The sequence below is a fragment of the Sparus aurata genome, chromosome 11, assembly GCF_900880675.1.
Source record: "Sparus aurata chromosome 11, fSpaAur1.1, whole genome shotgun sequence".
Lineage (NCBI taxonomy): Eukaryota > Metazoa > Chordata > Actinopteri > Spariformes > Sparidae > Sparus > Sparus aurata.
In genome coordinates this window covers 22,305,141-22,323,496 of record NC_044197.1, presented here as the reverse complement: position 1 = coordinate 22,323,496, position 18,356 = coordinate 22,305,141, and the positions used below count along the sequence as shown (strand labels likewise).

Genomic DNA, 18,356 nt, shown 5'->3' with positions numbered 1-18,356 from the left:
GCTTTTATCTTCTGTTCACTTAATTCCCCTGATCCTCTCTTCCAGGCTCAAACTCCACCGCTGTCACCACCTGCAGCAGCACGGTCTTCTTTATCTACGTCCACCTCTCCCCTGTATTCCACAGCACAACATGGTTTCATTGCAGTTCAGCTGCAGAAAACAAGGCCAAAGCTGGAAAAATAAAGAAAGTTCCTGTGTGTAAAGTGGATCACTCACAAGTGTGTCATACTCTGTTTGAGTGCTTTGCTTCTCTTTCACTTTAATCACTTTTCACACATCAGGGAGGTTGTAGACCGCTCTTCTGGAAGTAAACATGAATCATTCATCTAATCAGTCAATAATCCAAATGTTACGGTCCATCCAATGTTGTTTTTGTACAAATTGTAAAGAAGATGACTGTACTTGTACATGATGCCAGTTTAAAAAGCACTAGGTACTTGCATTTAGTCTTGGTAGTGTAATATGTATCTGTAAACCATATTTTCTATGCAGCATTTTCCAAATGATTCCTCCTGGCATTAGTGCCACAGTGCAGGCCTGCAAGACATGTATGTGAAAAGAAAGACTCTTTGCACGGCTGCATCAGTACATGTTTGGTGTTTATTTCTAACCACCTGACATCACTGGAGCCAGGTGACACTTGTTTTTGATCATGCAAGTAGAGAAAATATAGCACTGACCTTATGTACAAATAGAAATGTATAGCATCAGACTGTGTTAATATCAATGTATAATCTGTTGCATTATCTTCGGGGTCTGCATTGGTGTGCTGAAGCCTTGAAATAAGCTCAAATATATTTTAATATTTTGTTTGTATGTTTTTATAAGCACATTTTTCAATCAAATCTGTCTGACGCACCTTGTGCAACATTCATTTGCATAGTGGCACCCCAATTTCACTAAATGATGTGTGACATTTTTACAGTTTTCCAGCTAAATCTGTGGTAAATGTCTTTGTTTTACAGAAGTAATGGCATTACTTTGAAAAGGTTGGAAACAAGTGGTGTTAGGCAACCAGTTATTATCATGTTAATGCTCTCTTTATGTAACCCTTTTTTTGGACATTTTATTGTTGATAATTTTGTACTTTATTCCTTTTCTTTTTGACTTTTAGTTTTATTTATTGTTTTTCTGTCTTAGATTTTTGTAATTAAAGATTATCAAAAAACAGTGTGTTGTGTCAGTGATGATCTGGCAGTTATAATGTAATAATAATACTATGTTCCACTTTATGTATTGGATTAGATGCCATTGTTTTCCTCCTCTTAATCAGCTACTTTCCTTTATTTGCTATGGCAACACAGATTCATTAGGGGGGCGGTACAAATAAAAGGAAAATGATACTTATAAAGTCAAACAGGAAGTCTGTCTCTGAATGTTTTCCTTTTGCCCATTACAAAATCAAAATCTGCGATATTGTGTGGATGGATGAAATGATATTAGGAGGAAACTCAAGGTTACTTCGGAGAAGATCCGGACTCGACCGAAGCTGATCCCGACGCCGTGACGTAATCAATGAGCGACGACAACTTGGATTGTTGTTTCTTCAAATCGTGGTTAGAAGAAACTCGGTTTGTTATTTCTTAAACAAGGTACTGTATTATGTTGCTTCTTCTCACTTTTCGTCATGCTTTTGGCTTGTCCCCTATATCTCTTAAAATACCTATTCGCAGCTAATTTTTTGTGTGTAGGCGCCTCCAACTTCCTACTGAAAATGGAGGAAATGTGTGTAGTCGCTGCTTTGTGTTATCGCCTATGTTTTGGCTTCAGCTAGCTAGCAGAGCTAGCTGAAGATGACTAACTGAAGCAAAACTTTGGCATATGTAATTGTTGACTTCGTTAAATTATCTGACGGTACGTCATATTCTCAAACGATGTGTGGTCATGCTCCAGTAGCCCGCTGTCCAGTTTTAGATTAGCGTAGCTAACGGACTTTGTCTTTATCTTAATAACTTAATTGATTGTGCGAATTCTAGTGGACACCTGCAGATACGCTCATAACTAGCAAAGCTGCTTGTCACTAATTTATCTACATACACTGAATATTCGGAGCTCAATAGCTGTCAAATGTCGCTGCTATGTTGCTAACGCTAGCTAAATGTGAGTTTCGTAAAAACATCTCTTAAAAGGTGACATTGAAATTGCTTTAAAAAATGTGTGGCACAGAATTTCAGTGAAACACTGTAAACGTGCTTTATGCAGAAAGGGAGTTTGATACAAACTTAAACAGATTATTCTCATCGTGTAACATTACAGTGATCCACCTGTTAATTGCAGATAGCATCACTGTTGTTGCCGCTTCAGTTCTTCATTTCAAGTCTTACACAGTCAATGGATGTCGTCTCAGCAGAATGAAGAAGTATTAATAAACATATATGTTTTTGCTGTTTTGTTCAGGCCGGTTAAACTGCTTTAGTAAGTACAGGCCTGCCCTTACAGTTGGTAGCAAATAATGTTAAAGGATAAGTTCACCCAAAAATGAAGATTCAGTCGTTATCTAACTTTACTCACCCTCATGCCGATGGGAAAGTCGAGTGAAGTTTTATAGTCCACAAAACATTTCCAGAAAATCACATTAGCAGTGTTACAGGATTCTCTTTAACAGCTGAAGCAGACGTGGACCCAAAAAATAGCTTCGTACTGCTGGTCTAGCATAAATCAAGTTCCTTGAAACCCATAAATCTGTTGTTTACGCCCTCAACACAACGCCCTGGTCTTGCATGCACTTCAGACAGGTTGCACTAGTGATGGTTCTGGCTTTAAAAGGGGAGTAAATAATTTATTCTCAACCCAATTTGGGGGTTTTCCATCTAAGAACAAGTCCCCATCTACTTCAGTTGTTTAGGAGAATTCTCTAACGCTGTTATGCTGTGAAGCTCCAGAAATGTTTTGTGGACTATGAAAATTTAACGGACTTTCCATCGGCGTGGGGGTGAGAAGACATTGACTACATTTTCTTTTTTGGGGGGGGGGCAAACTTATTCTTTAAGCTGTACTTGAAACATATAAATCCTAACACAGAATTGTCATGTTTCCAGTGGTCTCGGACAGTGAAGTAGATAGACATCAGAATTAAGTTGCTGAAGACAGATTTTGGATGTTAGTTTTATATAATCCACCCCAGTTAAAATCCCACCTGCAGTAAAAATACTACATTTACGCAATTCTGATGCAACAAATGTACAAAGCTGCAACAAATGTACAAAGCTGCCTTGTTCTGCTGTGCATAATTTCACATCATTGCATTATTATGTGTGTGAGAAGGCTTGAATCGTGCCTCGTACAATTAAACCATAGAAATGAAATATTATAGCTACCTGAGAGGAGCTCACTAACATTTCTGTTATTGACTTTTATTCTCTCTTCACATTTCTTCCTCTCCTCGCCACATTTCACACTTGCTCTAATAAGGAGGCCATGGTGGTGACACTCTTCCACACAGAGTCTTCTCATCACTGAGGAACACTCGCTACCTGCCATGTTCTAGTCTGCTGTCATCAATAACCTCCGTGGTGGGAAAGGCTTGAGAACAATTTATTTTCCACACAGCAAAAGTAACCTGGAAGAAAGTTTCAGAGATTAAAAACCAGAGAAAGAACAAACCGCAGCACCTAACATTCAGTGGACCAAAGGAAAGGAGAGGACAGGAGTGCAGCGAGGGGGAGTTGGGGATGGGGTTGAAGAGCCAAAAGAGGACGTCATGGTTCACAGCGGCTCTTCATCCCCAATGAAAACAACACCATCAGCATCACCTCATCTAACTGTTCCTGCTACTGCACCTCCTCTGCAAGCAGCTCCTCTAGTGCCCCCTCCTGGAGATATCACAGATCAGGACCTAACCAAGACCCCAACCAAATTCCTCACCACAGACCTTACCTCCAACGCAGACTTGACCCAGCTCCGTACTCCAAGTCTTGCCAATACAGAGCCTCATGTTGAAACTCCAGCAAAAGTACTTGCTACTAACTCAAGCCCAGCGTCAGCCCGGTCCTCGACACCGACACTAACCCCTGCTCAAAGCCTCGTCAATGGCCGTTCGTCAGGCAGGAAGAGGACTCCTAAGGCCTGTGACTGCTGTGGCCCCAACAGTAAAGGACACAATGACAAAACCTCAGGCAGAGGGAAGGGGAGAGTTAAGGGGAGAGGGAGAGGAAGGGTTTGTAGTGACTTTCCGGACACCCCGAAAAGGAAAATGGGCGGCCAGCTGAACTATATCAAGAATCTTGATTTGACCAAGGAGACAGTAGAGGAAGCAGAGGATGACAACAACAGTAATGAGAGGGTGCAAACAACTGTAGTAGTGGCTGATACTCGGTCACAAACACCTGCTGCCCTCCCTGTCACAGTCTCCCTGCAGGATGGACCAATGAGGAACTCTGCTGCAATAGAGAAAGAGGATGCACAGAAAAAGGAGGAGATGTTGATAGAGGGTTCAGGGGCTGCTGGTGGGAAGGGAGGTGGTGACAGCAGGGATGTGGAGATGAGATTGTCGGGAATGGCAGGCAGAGGAGCACCAGCAGTTAGAGGTAGAGGGAGAGGAGGGAGGGGAATGGTGGGAGTAATGTCTGCAGCAAAAACGGAGGTAGCAGGTGGACTAAGGAGAGGAGGTTTAGGCGGTGTTTTCATCAGTTCGAGAACATACAGCCTACCTCGGTCAGTGTTAGTGCAGCGGGCAAACAACCATGTTGCAGAGATGAACCACGGAGAGGAGACTGTCCCTATCACAGTTGAATCTCCATTTGGAAATGGAGACACTGTAAACCTATCTGACACCGAACCTGAAGAGGACGCGAAGGAGTACAACCTGATCATGAGCGGAATGGAAAATGGACAGTCAGGTCCTGCTTCAAGGTCAGGATCTACTGAGGACCTGGACTCTGAGATGCAGGTGGACCAGAATCCTGACAGGACAGACTTAGTGTCCCGACCAGCAACTCTGTCCAACGGAAACATAACCACACTAACAAATGAGGACCACTGCCCCACACTTATGGAGGTGGAAACTACTCATCCGGCTACGGTTGCTCCTTCACCCCAGGGCCCTATCTCAGTAACCAACATGCAGCACTGCTGGGCATTGAGGGACCACAGGCTGTACTGTCAGCCTGGAACCTGGGAGAAGGAGCAGATGGATGAAGTGTTGGGCAAAATTGGAGGAAATGTTGATGGAAAGATGCAGGATGATGAAGAAAGCCTGGAGCAGCTTACGGATACGATTCATGGTAAGATGTGATCTTAAAGTCACAACACCAGTATGTTTTTCCATTACATGACATTCATAAAACACCTTGCCTCGTTTACATACACAAACTTGATCTAAACTTCTTCGTATGCCAGAACTGCAAGATGTTTTCTTATTTCTGAAATAATATTTAGATTTCCTGGGTAGGTCCCAAATGTATCTGTGGTCAAACCATTTTCAATATGAAATGCAAAAATTCTTCTCATGTTTTATTTTAATTTCTTGGTCAGTTCCAGTTTTATCTACACAAAACAAATAATCAAGGGTGCCAATAAATATTTTAGCTTCCAGGACGGATATCTAATTTAAGATCGACCCTGATTCACCAACATATTTACATGGGTATTAACAAATCTGTTGTCTACATGTATCCTGAAGCAGATTTTTTCTCTCATTTACAGTTTCAAAAGACGGCATTAATAAACAAGGCCCATCCATGCACACACTTAGTTCTGTCATGTTTGATTAAGGTTTGGGGTTTTCTTCCTGGACAGTCTCTACTTAGCATTGATGGTATTTGCAGGTCAAGTAAATAAACAGAACTGCAGGTTTGACAAAAAACAAAGCCTCAACTGTTTGGTGAAGTATGTACAGATATCATCGTGTATAAATTACTCAAGATAAGTCTATAACTTGTAACAAAGCTTAGAATTATGAGCACAGATCTTGACATAATCAAACTCTTCAATCGTCAACAAAGGATTCAGAATCAGTGCTGTGAATTTGACTTTTAACATCAGAAATACAAAACTGCTCATCCTCTAAACAACGCCTTGATTCAGTGATGCTCACTTCCTCTCTTTCAGAGTTTCTTGAAAACTTCTACTTAAAGTACGGCGGTTTCATTCCTCTCAGTGAGACTGATGTCCTGGAATACCTGAAGAAGAAAGGCAACTCTGACCTCAGCCAAACGTTAGTATGCACACAAACACAGTCTGTTTGAATGCTTAAAGGTTTTCACGTTTATTTTCAGCCACAGTCTTTCAGTGAACGTAATGAGAAGGCTCCTTATGCAAGTACATTCTAGCAGTTTCATTTCTGTGAAAGAATTGCATCCTTCCCTTTATTTTCAATGTTATTTTTAATCCTTGAGCCTGTGGCAACGCCTTTTCCTTATTCATCATATATTTTAGAGGTTTGTCTAAAATTTCTGCTGCATTTCTCCTTGTGATGTTTTTGTTTTAGTGGACTTGACATCAAAAAGGAGATGACTCGGTACAGGGCAGGGCTGGCTTCTGCTCCTATTGCATGCTTCATGGTCACGTATAACAAACACACCCTGGGCCTGGAGGACCTGAGCACGCTGGAGGAACAGAACTGGCTTAATGACCAGGTAGGGAAGGAGGAAGAGAGGCATTCTTGCCTCCATCACACTTCTTCTCATTCTGTCGAGCCTTCTAACAAGAAATGTACTTCAAAAGTTGAATCCATCAATAATTAGGAAGAATAAATATCACATTAATTGTCTCTTTGTTAGGTTATCAACATGTATGGAGAACTCATCATGGAGGCGACACAACACAAGGTAAGCGAGGGTGTGTTTGTAGGCTTGAAATGCAGATTTTTCATTCAGCCTGAAATGATATAGAAATGAATTTATAAAATATAAAGAGGGATTACTGCAGAAGTCTAACAAATGTGTTGTTTCAAGACTGTTGAGATAATAGCTATGTTTAGGTATTTTTACTGTGTTTTTAACAGATACATGACATTTTGACTGTGTAATGCGTTAATGCTTTTATTCTTTCTCTCTCACAGGTTCATTTCTTCAACAGCTTTTTCCACAAGCAGCTGGTTGCCAAGGGTTATGAAGGCGTGAAGAGATGGACTAAAAAAGTAAGGAGGACGTTGGAATTATTTTTCAGCGGTTTTGACAGTTTTGCAATAGCTGAACCTTAAAATCACAGTTACACTTTTATTTCTGGCTTTTAATTTGATTCTCAGAATCTGGGCTCAATAGTAACAGTTGCTTAGTTGCTGCAGGAAACTACATTTCACTGTCAGACACTTATTTTTTGTGGGGAAATAGTCTGAATTCAGTTTGCTAACTACATAAATTAATTATCCGTTCTGTGAAATTTGTTCCTAAATTCTCAAAAGCACCATTTCCAGCGAGCTGAGCAAATAAAGGGAGTAAAATAATTATCTAGTGTCAAACAGAAATGCTGATAAACCCATTATCCTGCAGATTGTGGCTTTTGGAAGGTCTTCATCACACACAAAATCTTCTATCTATAAATCCTAATCTGTATCTTTCTGATAATCTGATCTCTAAATGGGGTGTATGTTAATTTGTTGAATTATTTCAGGTTGACCTGTTCTCCAAGTGGCTGTTGCTAATTCCCATCCATTTAGAGATCCATTGGTCTCTCATCACGGTCACCATGGCAACCAAAACCATCAGTTACTACGACAGCCAAGGCATCGTCTTCAGACACACCACAGATGTGAGTGCCTCTGTGCATGTTGAAGTCTTCAGGTTTTTTGTTTCTGATTTTTGTTATATTATGAATCTCTGTAAAGCAAACAATATGAGACAAAAAGGCCACTCATCAACATCATGACAGGAGTAGTTTTTTTTCTCAATTTGTTGCACTGTGTAAAAGAAGTGGAGGTGGCTATTACACTATGTGAAGTGAACTACCACATTTTTGACTTATCACCAGCTTGGTGTTTTGGAGCCAGAAGTGACCACTTTTGGACGAGAGGGTAGAGCCGGGGAGGAGCTTGGTTAGCAAAAACTGACTTAACACAAAATGTACTTAGCGAGTCACTCCCTGCTGGCCATCAGAAAGAATGCAGGTTTAAGTCCCCTCGGCACTGTCTTAACTTATCAGACCAGACAGCTACGTCCACTTCTTTCATACAGTCTGGTTTGATGTCAGCAACAGCAGAATGTACCAGTGTGTTTCTGTAGAAATTCAGGTTTTTCATCTTAAGGTGTACTGAACCAGATAATTATGATAGTTATTTAGTTGATTAATGCTTCAAAGAGAAATTTCTTCTTGATTGTTGTGTTTCATTAGCATTGCTTGAAAGAGTTTCAATACTATAACTAGCTCAATATACTATAACTATGCTATAAAGCCTGCTGTAAAATTAAAGCTGTGAACAGCAAAGTCTTGAGTTTGAGTTCCCTTCCATTAGAATAATTAGCTGTTTACAAATATGTACCATTTTGGACAATTGACCCAAAATATGGAGGTTCCTCTTCAGGTTTTTGTGGGAGAAAAGTCAGTACCAGCACTACAGCAAGACCATTAACACGTAGAAACCATCAAGCGGAGTGTTAGTGCAGCTGACCCAACGGCTTTGTAGAAAATGGTGCACAGAGGCTTTGTCCTGGTCCTGTTATGTTTTGGTAAACCAAGTGGATTTCAAAAGTCATTGTAGGTTGGCCAGTGTGCAAGATGTGATGGACGAAGGTTTGTTGAAAATGTTTGAAAGTACTGAACATTTCTTAAATTTCTTTTGCTGCTGGGACAAAGTAAGAGCACCGTGTTCTGTAGCATAACTCTGTCCTCTGTGTGTGTGTGTGTGTGCATGTGTGTGTGTGCGTGCGTGTTTGTGTGCGCTTCTCTATCAGAACATTATGAAGTACCTTCTGTCTGAAGCCAAAGAGAAGAAACAGACAGCTTTTCAGAAAGGCTGGAAGATCACCATCATCAAGGTAACACTGACTGTAATGTTCATGCTGTGTTCACCTTGTGTCCTGAAAACTCTTAGACTGCCTGGCACAGTGGATGTTAATCAGATGGTAAAAGTGGAAGCTGCTGTATTATTACAGAGTTGATAATGAGAAATGGAAGACTCATAAAACATATCTGCGGGAGACTGAAAATGTTGCACATGAATGCAAATGACGGCAAAATTAAATTTTTCTAGTTCTTACTGTTGTAGTTGGACTTACTTCAATCGGCTTATGAAGCCTCGACAATATATCACAGTCGAGCAAATAATACAGTTGCATTTAGGTACAGTAAATGCATATATACATAAACTGTTCAGTCCTAAAGCTGTAACAGTCTCTTTGTTTTTGGGACTCCCTGCTTTACTGTGGCTTGTTGACTCCTCAGGGTATTCCTCAGCAGAAAAACGACAGTGACTGTGGAGTTTTTGTCCTCGAGGTGAGACATTATTCTTTCCCACCTTTACAGCTGTCTTCCTCCCCTTTGTTCATCACCTATTTCTCTTACTATTTGCCCCATATCTTGTCACCGTTTGCCTCCTGTCTTTGTTTTATCTGTCTGTTCCCTGGCAGAAAAATAGATGAACTGGAGCTGTGTCTCCAGCGTCTTTCCTGCCCTGGGTTTCGACACAATTTGATCTTTGCTCAGGTCCCTAAGGGGGCTAAAGAAACCGGAGAAAAGATTCTGTCATTTAATGTGGCTGTGGTTGTGGATCATTTTCCCTCACTGCTTGTCTTTTCTGTCTTGGTCTGTCAGTACTGCCGTTGTCTGTCTGTGAAGCAGCCTCTGCTGTTCAGTCAGGAGGACATGCCTCGCATCCGCAAGCGAATCTACAAGGAGCTGTGTGACTGTCGCCTCGACGACTGAACAACTGAATAATGGTCGCCCTCTCTCACTGACTTTTTGCTGGGTTACATGAGATGGTCTGTCCAAGTCTGCCAGACGGCCTGTTACATAAGCTAACACAACATATTCCAGGGAGCCCTAACTGCCTGTCGGACTGACAGCAGAGTGGCTGGTTACTTGGATTTCTGGTGACTTTTGAAACTCAATAACAGTCTGTAGCTAAGCAGAATTCTACTTGCAAACATGCAAAGAACTACTGATGTGGCCCCCTCTACTGACCCACAAGAAATGCTGGACCCGTACCCTTCAGGTTGCTTTGCGTTCTGCATTTACCATCCCCAGTGGATTTCAACCAAATGGCCAAATAGCCACCTTTAAGGACACAAGGGGAGCTCTGACTTGGACTGAAGACACAGGTGTTGGACCAGCCTGGACCAATGGGACGGACCTTCCATCTCAAATGGAGTGGCCTTACCTCCTGCATGGCCATTTTAATCTGAACGACATTTTTAACTGTTAGTTTTATGCTGGACAGCAGTATCATTCTTACAGTCACATGCGTGTTTTCTAACATGTTAATAATGCTAGGATGTGAGCTTCAGTGGACCAACCGTTCACTTAAAACTTGAAGGTTTGAGTTGGTTATGTTCTCTTGGACTACAGATATTTGCACGGTTAGAGACCCACCAATCGAAGAGTTTAGAGAATCATCTGAATGTACCGATCATGTTACTCCTGGCTGCCTCGCAGGGTGAAGCTCGAGCACCGTACAGGCACGTTTCGGCTGTGGCTTGAAACAGGGATATAATTTTTCAAGGTAGTTTTTGTTTAAAGAATCAGGTTTTTTGATTCCTTACTCCAAATAATTTCCTACTAAAAAAATTCCAGTTTTTCCACCATGCTTTTTCTTTGTTTTGCTGTGATCGCATCCTTATGGTAGGTTTTGCACAAGCATTTTCCAGCCATTTCAGCTGAAAGTCATCATTTGATAATATTTTACATTTGAATCCATCAATTTTGAGTTTGAAATAGCTTCTCATGCTTGATGGTAAGTTTCATGTTAAGCTTCAAAGCTTGCTGCTGATATGAAGACCACCGTGTTTTGATTTTAGCCAAGGAGTTTCTCCATGGTGACTTTATGTTGTCGAGGCCTGCTTCTTCACATGGATGCATTAGCACAGGAGAGTGGCGTCTTGGCGGAGAACCAAGTGGACCTCAGTTATTTTGATTAAATCTTCTGTCCAACCAGGATTTTGTTGTTATATTCACTTATGTGTATTTACAGATTGTATTGTACTTTTACCAGCCTACTACTGTACATGCTTGCTTTGGCTAAAAACCACAATTGTTTCTGAACTGTTTTTATTGTTGTTATTAAAAGGCCAATACTGCTGGGAAATGTGTTGCAGCCTTTTCCTTGATTAGTTTTAAATGAGCAGCATACTGATGTGGTTAACCAAATTAAAAAAAATCCCCTCAAACCAAATCCCATGCACTGATTTATCACCACACATTTATCACCATCTTATACCACATTTACCCTGCAGTGCCTGTCCTCCTCTATCTACCCTTGAGAACCAGAATCAATTTAAAAAATGAATAAATGTCCCTGCCATGAGAAAGGAGAGGGATTCTGATATCAGTAAAACTCAGGGGGATATACAGTAAATTCTCACTTTATACCCCAGTTTCAGTTGGCAGATGAGGGCAGGGATCTTCAATTTAAAATCCTCCTTTCCTCTAGAGATTTGTGAGAGTGACTTGAAAGATCTCCTTCTCTCTGTCATCTGCATTGAAATCACAAGTTTAGATTTTTGTATTCGGATTTCTGCATTTGCGGGTGATGAACATTTTAAAGCATCTCATCTGATAAACAATTGGTGGAGAATCAGTGTACTGTAGCTAAGGGCCTAATTCATGCTGTATTACTGTACATTTACCACAAGAGGGGGGCCTACATCAGCAATCATCACCTTGGCATGGTCACCTTTTACTATTTTCTTGGTGTCCATCCACAACACAAGGTCATACAAATGTCAGTGGCCCTGGAGCAGGATTGAGGCTCAGTGTGTTGCTCAAGGGCACTTCAGTAGGGACACCAGGGGGGGATGGATGATCTACTTTGATATCATACTTAGTATAACACAGGCTTGTCTGACCTTTAAGGACAGTTTCATGCTAATTGTGTACATCTCAGCCTATGGGGAGTGTGTTTCTTTAGATATGGTAAAATCTTTGTGCTGGCTGTATTGCACTTGATGTTCACCACAGATGTTCACACAATCAATCCTCTATGGGGGGCTATGCCCTCGTGTGGACCTAAATCAGGGGTGGAATATATGTGGAAGGTATTTGTACTTGAGTATTTCCATTTTCGTCTTCTTTATACCTCCCCTCCATTACATTTGTTTAATAACTTGAGTTTCAAGGGACTTTAGAATAGCACATATTTAAATTCATTTATTTTGTTGGCAGTTGGATGAAAAAAAAACAAAAAAAACGTCGAATCCAATAATCAGTTGGGTCGATAGTCGGCTGACCCGCAGTGGACATTGTATACACACATGTCAATATCTGAATAATGTACTTTTGATTTTAATTTTAAGAGACAATGATATTTCATACTTAAGTACGTTTGATATCAGATATTGTAAGACTTTTACTCAAGTACCATTCTACTATCAAGTATGATTTTTGGATAAAAATATGGATGTAGTTTCTGGGTCTAGAAGGTGAAACCAACATGGAGGTGCCTAACAACTGCAATCTTTCTAACGCCCAGCAGGGGGTGACTCCACTGGTTTAAAAAATAAGTCATATTTTATTTGAACTTATGGGAATATTACCCGGCGGCTGTAGCTCAGCGGGTAGAGCAGGTCAGCTAGTGATCGGAAGGTTGCTGGTTCAAATCCCAGCTCCGGGCTGAGCTGCATGTGGAAGTGTCCGTGAGCAAGATACCAAACTGCTTCTGATGTGCGGTTGGCACCTTGCATGGCGGCTTCTGCCATCAGTTAGGGCCCTGCGAAGAGCTGTACTCTTGTCCAGGGTGTACCCTACCCTCGCCCAGAAACAGCTGGGATTAGCTCCAGCAAAAAACCCCGCAACCTCATAAAAGGGATAAAGTGGATCCAGACGATGGATGGAATGTTACCCCACTTTTGACTTGATTTACTGCCTCAGTAAACAGTTTGTTAGTGGCTGGATTCACGTCTTCTTCAATAAAGCTTGATGCTCATTCTTAAATTATGGTCCCGTTTAGAGTAAATGGGATGATCGAGCAGGGTATGCTTTTGGGCGTGGCTAGTGTGATTGATAAGTTGCTACTGTTGTGTGATTTCTGATATGGTCAGATCCATTCACCAATGAGCAACAGATTCATATATTTGACCTGATGATGGTGTTAAATTGAAGGTTGTAGGTTCATCAAAGTCATATAAGGATTCATCCTTTAGGGTCAGTCAATGTCTGTTCAAGTCAATCCATCCAACAGGTCTGTGGACCAAAGCTGACGAACCAACCAACCAACTGAATGCCATATTGATCTTTAGAGCTGCACCACTGACGTAAGAATTCAGCCATGCCTCCTTTGGTTTAAGCAACATCACGGAGGTCGGCTGTCATGGTGAGAAGGCTGGTGAGAAGGACGTGCAGTACTGGGTGATTCTGTCTTCCATTCCCACCTAAATCTAATTGAGCTCTACACAGGCAGGTTAAGTGCTGCTAAGCTCTGCTTTATCTCTCTAATGTGGGGAAACTATAATAGGATGAGCTGATAAGAGGCAGGAGAAAGCTGCTCTTCCTGTGTGCGAGAGTTGGGTAAATGTTCGCTGGGATTCACTGCACTGGCCACTGTCTGCCTTTTAAAAAAGAAAATCCCTCTGGTCTATCTGATGCCTATCTGTCTGGAGCCCCCAATTTCAACTTCAGCTTTATTGTCTCGAGGGACATTTGGTTTGCAGCCAGCGCTATAAATACTCATAAAAAGCAAATAAAACAAAATGTATTAAAACATCCCACAAATAGGACAATGAAACCAAAATAAAACTTAAATAAATAACAGAGCAGGGCCAAAATAAAGTCATCACTAATGATAAATAGAACCCCTGCCACTAACTTGGAGTTGCACTGAAGTTTTAAAAGCATAACAGTAAAGAACGAGTCGAAGTAAAGTGCTGCAGGGTGAAGTGCCAACTGCTTGGAGCCAGCTCTCATTACATTAAAACATTTAGTCTGTTCGAAGAGTCTCTGGCATGCCTTGCTTTTATTTTGGGCACCATGAATCTGTAACAGTAAAAGGTTTTAGCAAGTTTATAGTTCTTGAGAGGCATGTCCAAGACTTTAATGACTTCCCCCAAGACAATTCTGCCCTGCTCCAAACAGTGTATAGTCATGTCAGGTCCTCCGGGACTTCATTGACGGACTGCTCCACTTGCCCATGTGGACAGAGGTTTGACAGGAGGCTCACTATTAAACCCTGTTCACTGTGACCAGGAAGATTCAAATCCAGCAGAGAATCTTAGCTGCATCCAACACATAATTAGGGGGTCCTCGTGTTTTTGGAACTGGGGCAGATTTTGCCTTAGCATGGGAGCACATTCTCTGATCTGATCCTGAACTTTCTACAGTCTGTCTGTAAAACCTTGCAGCACTTAAAAAAGACATTTTATGCATATTTGCAGGTTCATAATTTTATTATAGGTCACCACTAGAATAGGTCTATATGCTTTAATCCTAAAAAACTCTCCTTTGCTGCAGCACTGTATCCCCTCCCTCTGTCATGGACCGGTACCTTTGCTGTGTGTGTGTGTTTTCTATGTTTTCGTTCGGTCTTTTGTCTTTATCAGTGTTCCGTCTTTCCTCCTGTTTTCTTGTTTTGCTCCTCACCAGCCTGATTTTCCCTTTCACACCTGTCTTGCGTCTGCTTGATTAGTCCAGCCCTGTTATCAGAGTGCTTCCTCGGCCTGCCTTCCCTTCACACCTGCACTACATCTCCTTCATCGGCTCTTCCATCTTCCCTGGGTTTTTTTTTTTTCGGCTCCTGTTTTTTCCATTCATTACCCCCACCTGTGTTTCTCTGCCTCACTCCATCTGCACCTCCTCCCCTCGTTAGCTTAGTTTGTATTTAGTTTGTACGTACACCCTGTACACACTTACACGGATATTTTTCTAAGTAGAATGGGACATTTCTGTCATCTTGCCCTCATCTTTTTAAAAATGTCCCGAGGTTTCATGTTCACTAATGTTGAAATGCAGACGCCCCCTGTTTAAAATGTGCTGGTCTGCGCAGATGGCAGCGGAGCAGACGTGCAAAATCAGTTCTTGCATGCAAAAAAACAAGTCTCCTTTTACATTCACGTCCATTATAGAAGCACAAATCATAGAAATGGCGTCCTTGGAGGGGAAAAACAGAAGAATAGAAGTATTTAGAAGTATTGACTCTTAGATAAATACTATTCAGGTCATCTGGCAGCTGCTTCGAGGTAAAACTATCCTGTCAGATGATGTTTTTATCCCTATCATAGGTGCCTGTCATTCGTTTCACTGTCTAGCAGGTGTCACACAGTCACTGATGCAGCCATACGGTCAGTTCGTTAAATAGTCCACACAGTCGAAGCAGCCCTGCAGGACTTTTCGACCTGACGCCTCAACATTTTGTTTCCCCCTCTGAACAGCTGTATTAAGAAAGGAAGCAGACCAGTTTTTCCTTCAGAGCTGCAAGAGCCTTACTCATACAGGGCAACTCATACTACTACCGTTGATTATTTTATCGATTACTGGGGCTGATGATTGATTTCTTTCATTAGTTTCAGTGAAACTTCTCTGCAGAGAAGGAATGGGTAAGGGGGGAGGGGCTTGGCAGAGAGAGTGAACTGAAGTGGGTACAAACAGAGGGATTTATTTTAGGAGAGATTGAAAGGAAGGTCAGACAGGGAGCATTTGGATCTTAAGAAGACACTGAGATGGATATAGTAAGCACTGAAGGAGTCAGATTAAGGGATGAGAAAGAAAGATGGACGGTTTGGAAGGTCTGACGAGGTCGGTGCTGCAGGAAGTATGCACTTATCACAGCTATTAGCCGAGAGGCTCAGTGTGGATATGAGACTTTGCAAGTAGTTATGTAAAACATGGATAAGGATTTAATGATGAGGTAGTCAGATTGAGTTACAGGAATATTCAGATACAGTATGCCTGTGTGTGTGTTCCAATCTCTTTAGAAACCCAATTTTCACTTAATTTATAGTCAGTGAACAACCAGCAATGCACACAAAATGATTATCTTTTTCTTAAAAGCTCCTTGCTTTAAAGCGCAACTCTCACCAAAAAGCAACCTCGGCTTTATTTGGGATTGAATATGAGTCAAACCTTCGTGTAAAAAGCATAATTGTGACGAAAGAGGCACTTTTAAGATTTACCGTAGTTTTGGTTTTGGGCACGTTAATTTTGAACGGGAGAGCATGGGGCAAGACATGCTAGCATCAACATCGCTATTTTTAGAACACTAAAAAGGCTCGACACAACATGAAACTTTGCTCGTAGCATCACTAAGGTCTCTACTCATGAACAAGAGCATTGAGAACATTGTTTGTGTACACAGAGTTTATGAAAAAGAAGGTTTTTGAACTACTCACGTTAGCTGCTGCAGCTCCTGCGCGTCGCCGTCCTGGCAGCCAAAAAGTGTCGATCCCCGAGTGCGACCTGACAGGCAGGAGAGTAATGGTGAGGAGTTGGGAGTTGGGAGGTCGAGAGTATGGTGGTGGATTTACCGGTGAGAAGACCTTCAGTGTTGACCACGTTCAACATTTGTAAGTGTGAAACCACTGGCTAAGTTAAGGAGACCTTGGTACAATCTCCAGCCATGTTTGTGGCGACCAAAACATTTTTTTTTTAAGCCAGAACATTATCTCATCTGACCCTGACCAAGTGGTTTTTGTGCCTAAACCTAAACAGAGCATAAGAACGACTGAAACTTTGAAATTAAAAACTTTACCCAACGCAGGCAGGTACATAAAGGACACAAGAGACATGTGACATCCAAATCACTTAGTCAATTCAAAGGATACAGTAGATACACAAGTCAGTCATTTTGGCCTTGCAACAATCAGTCTACCATAGAAACAGTAGTCATGTTTCCATGAAGCACTTTTGAAGAACATTGAATTAGACGTTTTATGGAAACTTCCTCTTATTGGCTGCTTGCTTGAGGTGTTTTTTGTCTTTTGCGAATCAGTTAATTTGCTAAATGTTTGATGGAGACAGATTTGGCAGATTTGCCTGGTTTGTTTGCTGTACCTTTATCCTCTGTTTTACTTTACACACCACATGTGACATGTAGCCACGTAGCATACACCACGAGGAAAACAATTTAATTTGACATTTTGTTTAAACAGGGTTAGTGACACATTTTCACTCCTCCCTGTTCATATACTGATGCTGAAAAAGATCTGATCCCCAGGCAATTTCACTGCTGCTTGTTTTGGTGCAGAAATACAAAGTCAACCTGATGCTTGCACGAGGCCTCACCCGTCTGAGTTCGTGTAAACAAGTGGACAGTTACAGTCCTCTTATCCAAACTTCCCCTTTCGTGTTACACATACTTTCTCTCCGCCCAAGCTCATGAAGGAAGCACAAAAGGGGATTTACATACTAAAAAGAAAGTAACTTTGGAAGATATCCACTTGGTAGACTTAATGAAGTCTCATGTGATTGTCAGATAAACTTTAGGATATCTTTTTGCACAGAATAAGGACTGTGGATAGTGTACCCCACTTCTTACCCTTAAAGCTCATTAGCATTTCTTGGTTAAGGTTCGGAAAAGATAATGTTTTCGCTTAAAAGACCTGCTCTGGTGGCTTTAAAAACTCGGCAACTTCCCATCAATGATATGAAGCTTTTGTCGCCACAAACACAGCTGGATATCATCCCATGGTCCCCTTAAGAATATCAAGTGGTGGTACTCTTACAGATGTTGAAACGCCTGATCCCCCATCAAAATTCCACCACCATCCCCTCCTATAATGGGCACAAATGTGAACACATCAGCTGTTTTGCAGAAATGCTGACTGCCGATATTTTATCTTGGCAACTAAGCTGGCTTTAAGACAGAACTCAAAAATTGTGGAGCTACCTGCAATGTGTGTCAGGACATCCTTATCACAAATAAGGTTTCATGCCCTTACTGTACATCTTGAATGATCAATACGTCACAAAGAGCTACAATTATTTTATTAAATGAGGATGGGAGCCGTATATTGCAACACAGTGGAGGCAATTAAACCACCAAGATCCTGCGCCATGCATTCCTATAGCAGTATGTACACATTCATAATACCTGTTCTTCTAAATAAGTCTATTTAATGAAGAATAAGACTTTTTTTTAATTGTAGTAACAATGTCGGATAAATACAGGCTGCAATCACACATGTCACAGGCACAAATCACAATATTGAGCTGGGTATGGTGAGTAGAAACCCAAAGAAAAGATTTAATGTCAAACTCCTTGAACTAACAGCATTCTCTTTTCAAACTCCTTGAAGCTGTCTTTGCTCTGGGTGTTTTTTTCTATAATCAAGTTAATGGGA

General features: G+C 41.3%; 2 protein-coding genes across 4 annotated transcripts in view; both read left to right on the top strand.

Moving 5' to 3' along the window:
- Nucleotides 1-1,170, top strand: part of anos1b (anosmin 1b) — a 44,409-nt gene extending 43,239 nt beyond the window's left edge. For both annotated transcript variants that reach the window (XM_030432244.1, XM_030432243.1), the window contains exon 15: nucleotides 46-1,170. The gene's annotated coding sequence lies outside the window, so the exon portion shown is untranslated. The remainder of the gene's footprint in view (nucleotides 1-45) is intronic.
- A 284-nt stretch (nucleotides 1,171-1,454) lies between these two features.
- On the top strand, nucleotides 1,455-11,176 carry LOC115591703 (uncharacterized). Of its 2 annotated transcripts, XM_030433920.1 has the most exons (10): nucleotides 1,455-1,592; nucleotides 3,412-5,222; nucleotides 6,049-6,154; nucleotides 6,428-6,575; nucleotides 6,720-6,767; nucleotides 7,001-7,078; nucleotides 7,552-7,689; nucleotides 8,829-8,912; nucleotides 9,319-9,369; nucleotides 9,688-11,176. In XM_030433920.1, the coding sequence occupies exons 2-10, from the start codon at nucleotides 3,701-3,703 to the stop codon at nucleotides 9,796-9,798; spliced, it is 2,286 nt and encodes a 761-aa protein (XP_030289780.1). In that variant the 5' UTR covers nucleotides 1,455-1,592; nucleotides 3,412-3,700; the 3' UTR covers nucleotides 9,799-11,176. The 2 variants fall into 2 exon arrangements, with proteins under 2 accessions (XP_030289780.1, XP_030289779.1); XM_030433919.1 differs by having other exon boundaries at nucleotides 9,319-11,176.
- The last annotated feature ends 7,180 nt before the right edge of the window (nucleotides 11,177-18,356 follow it).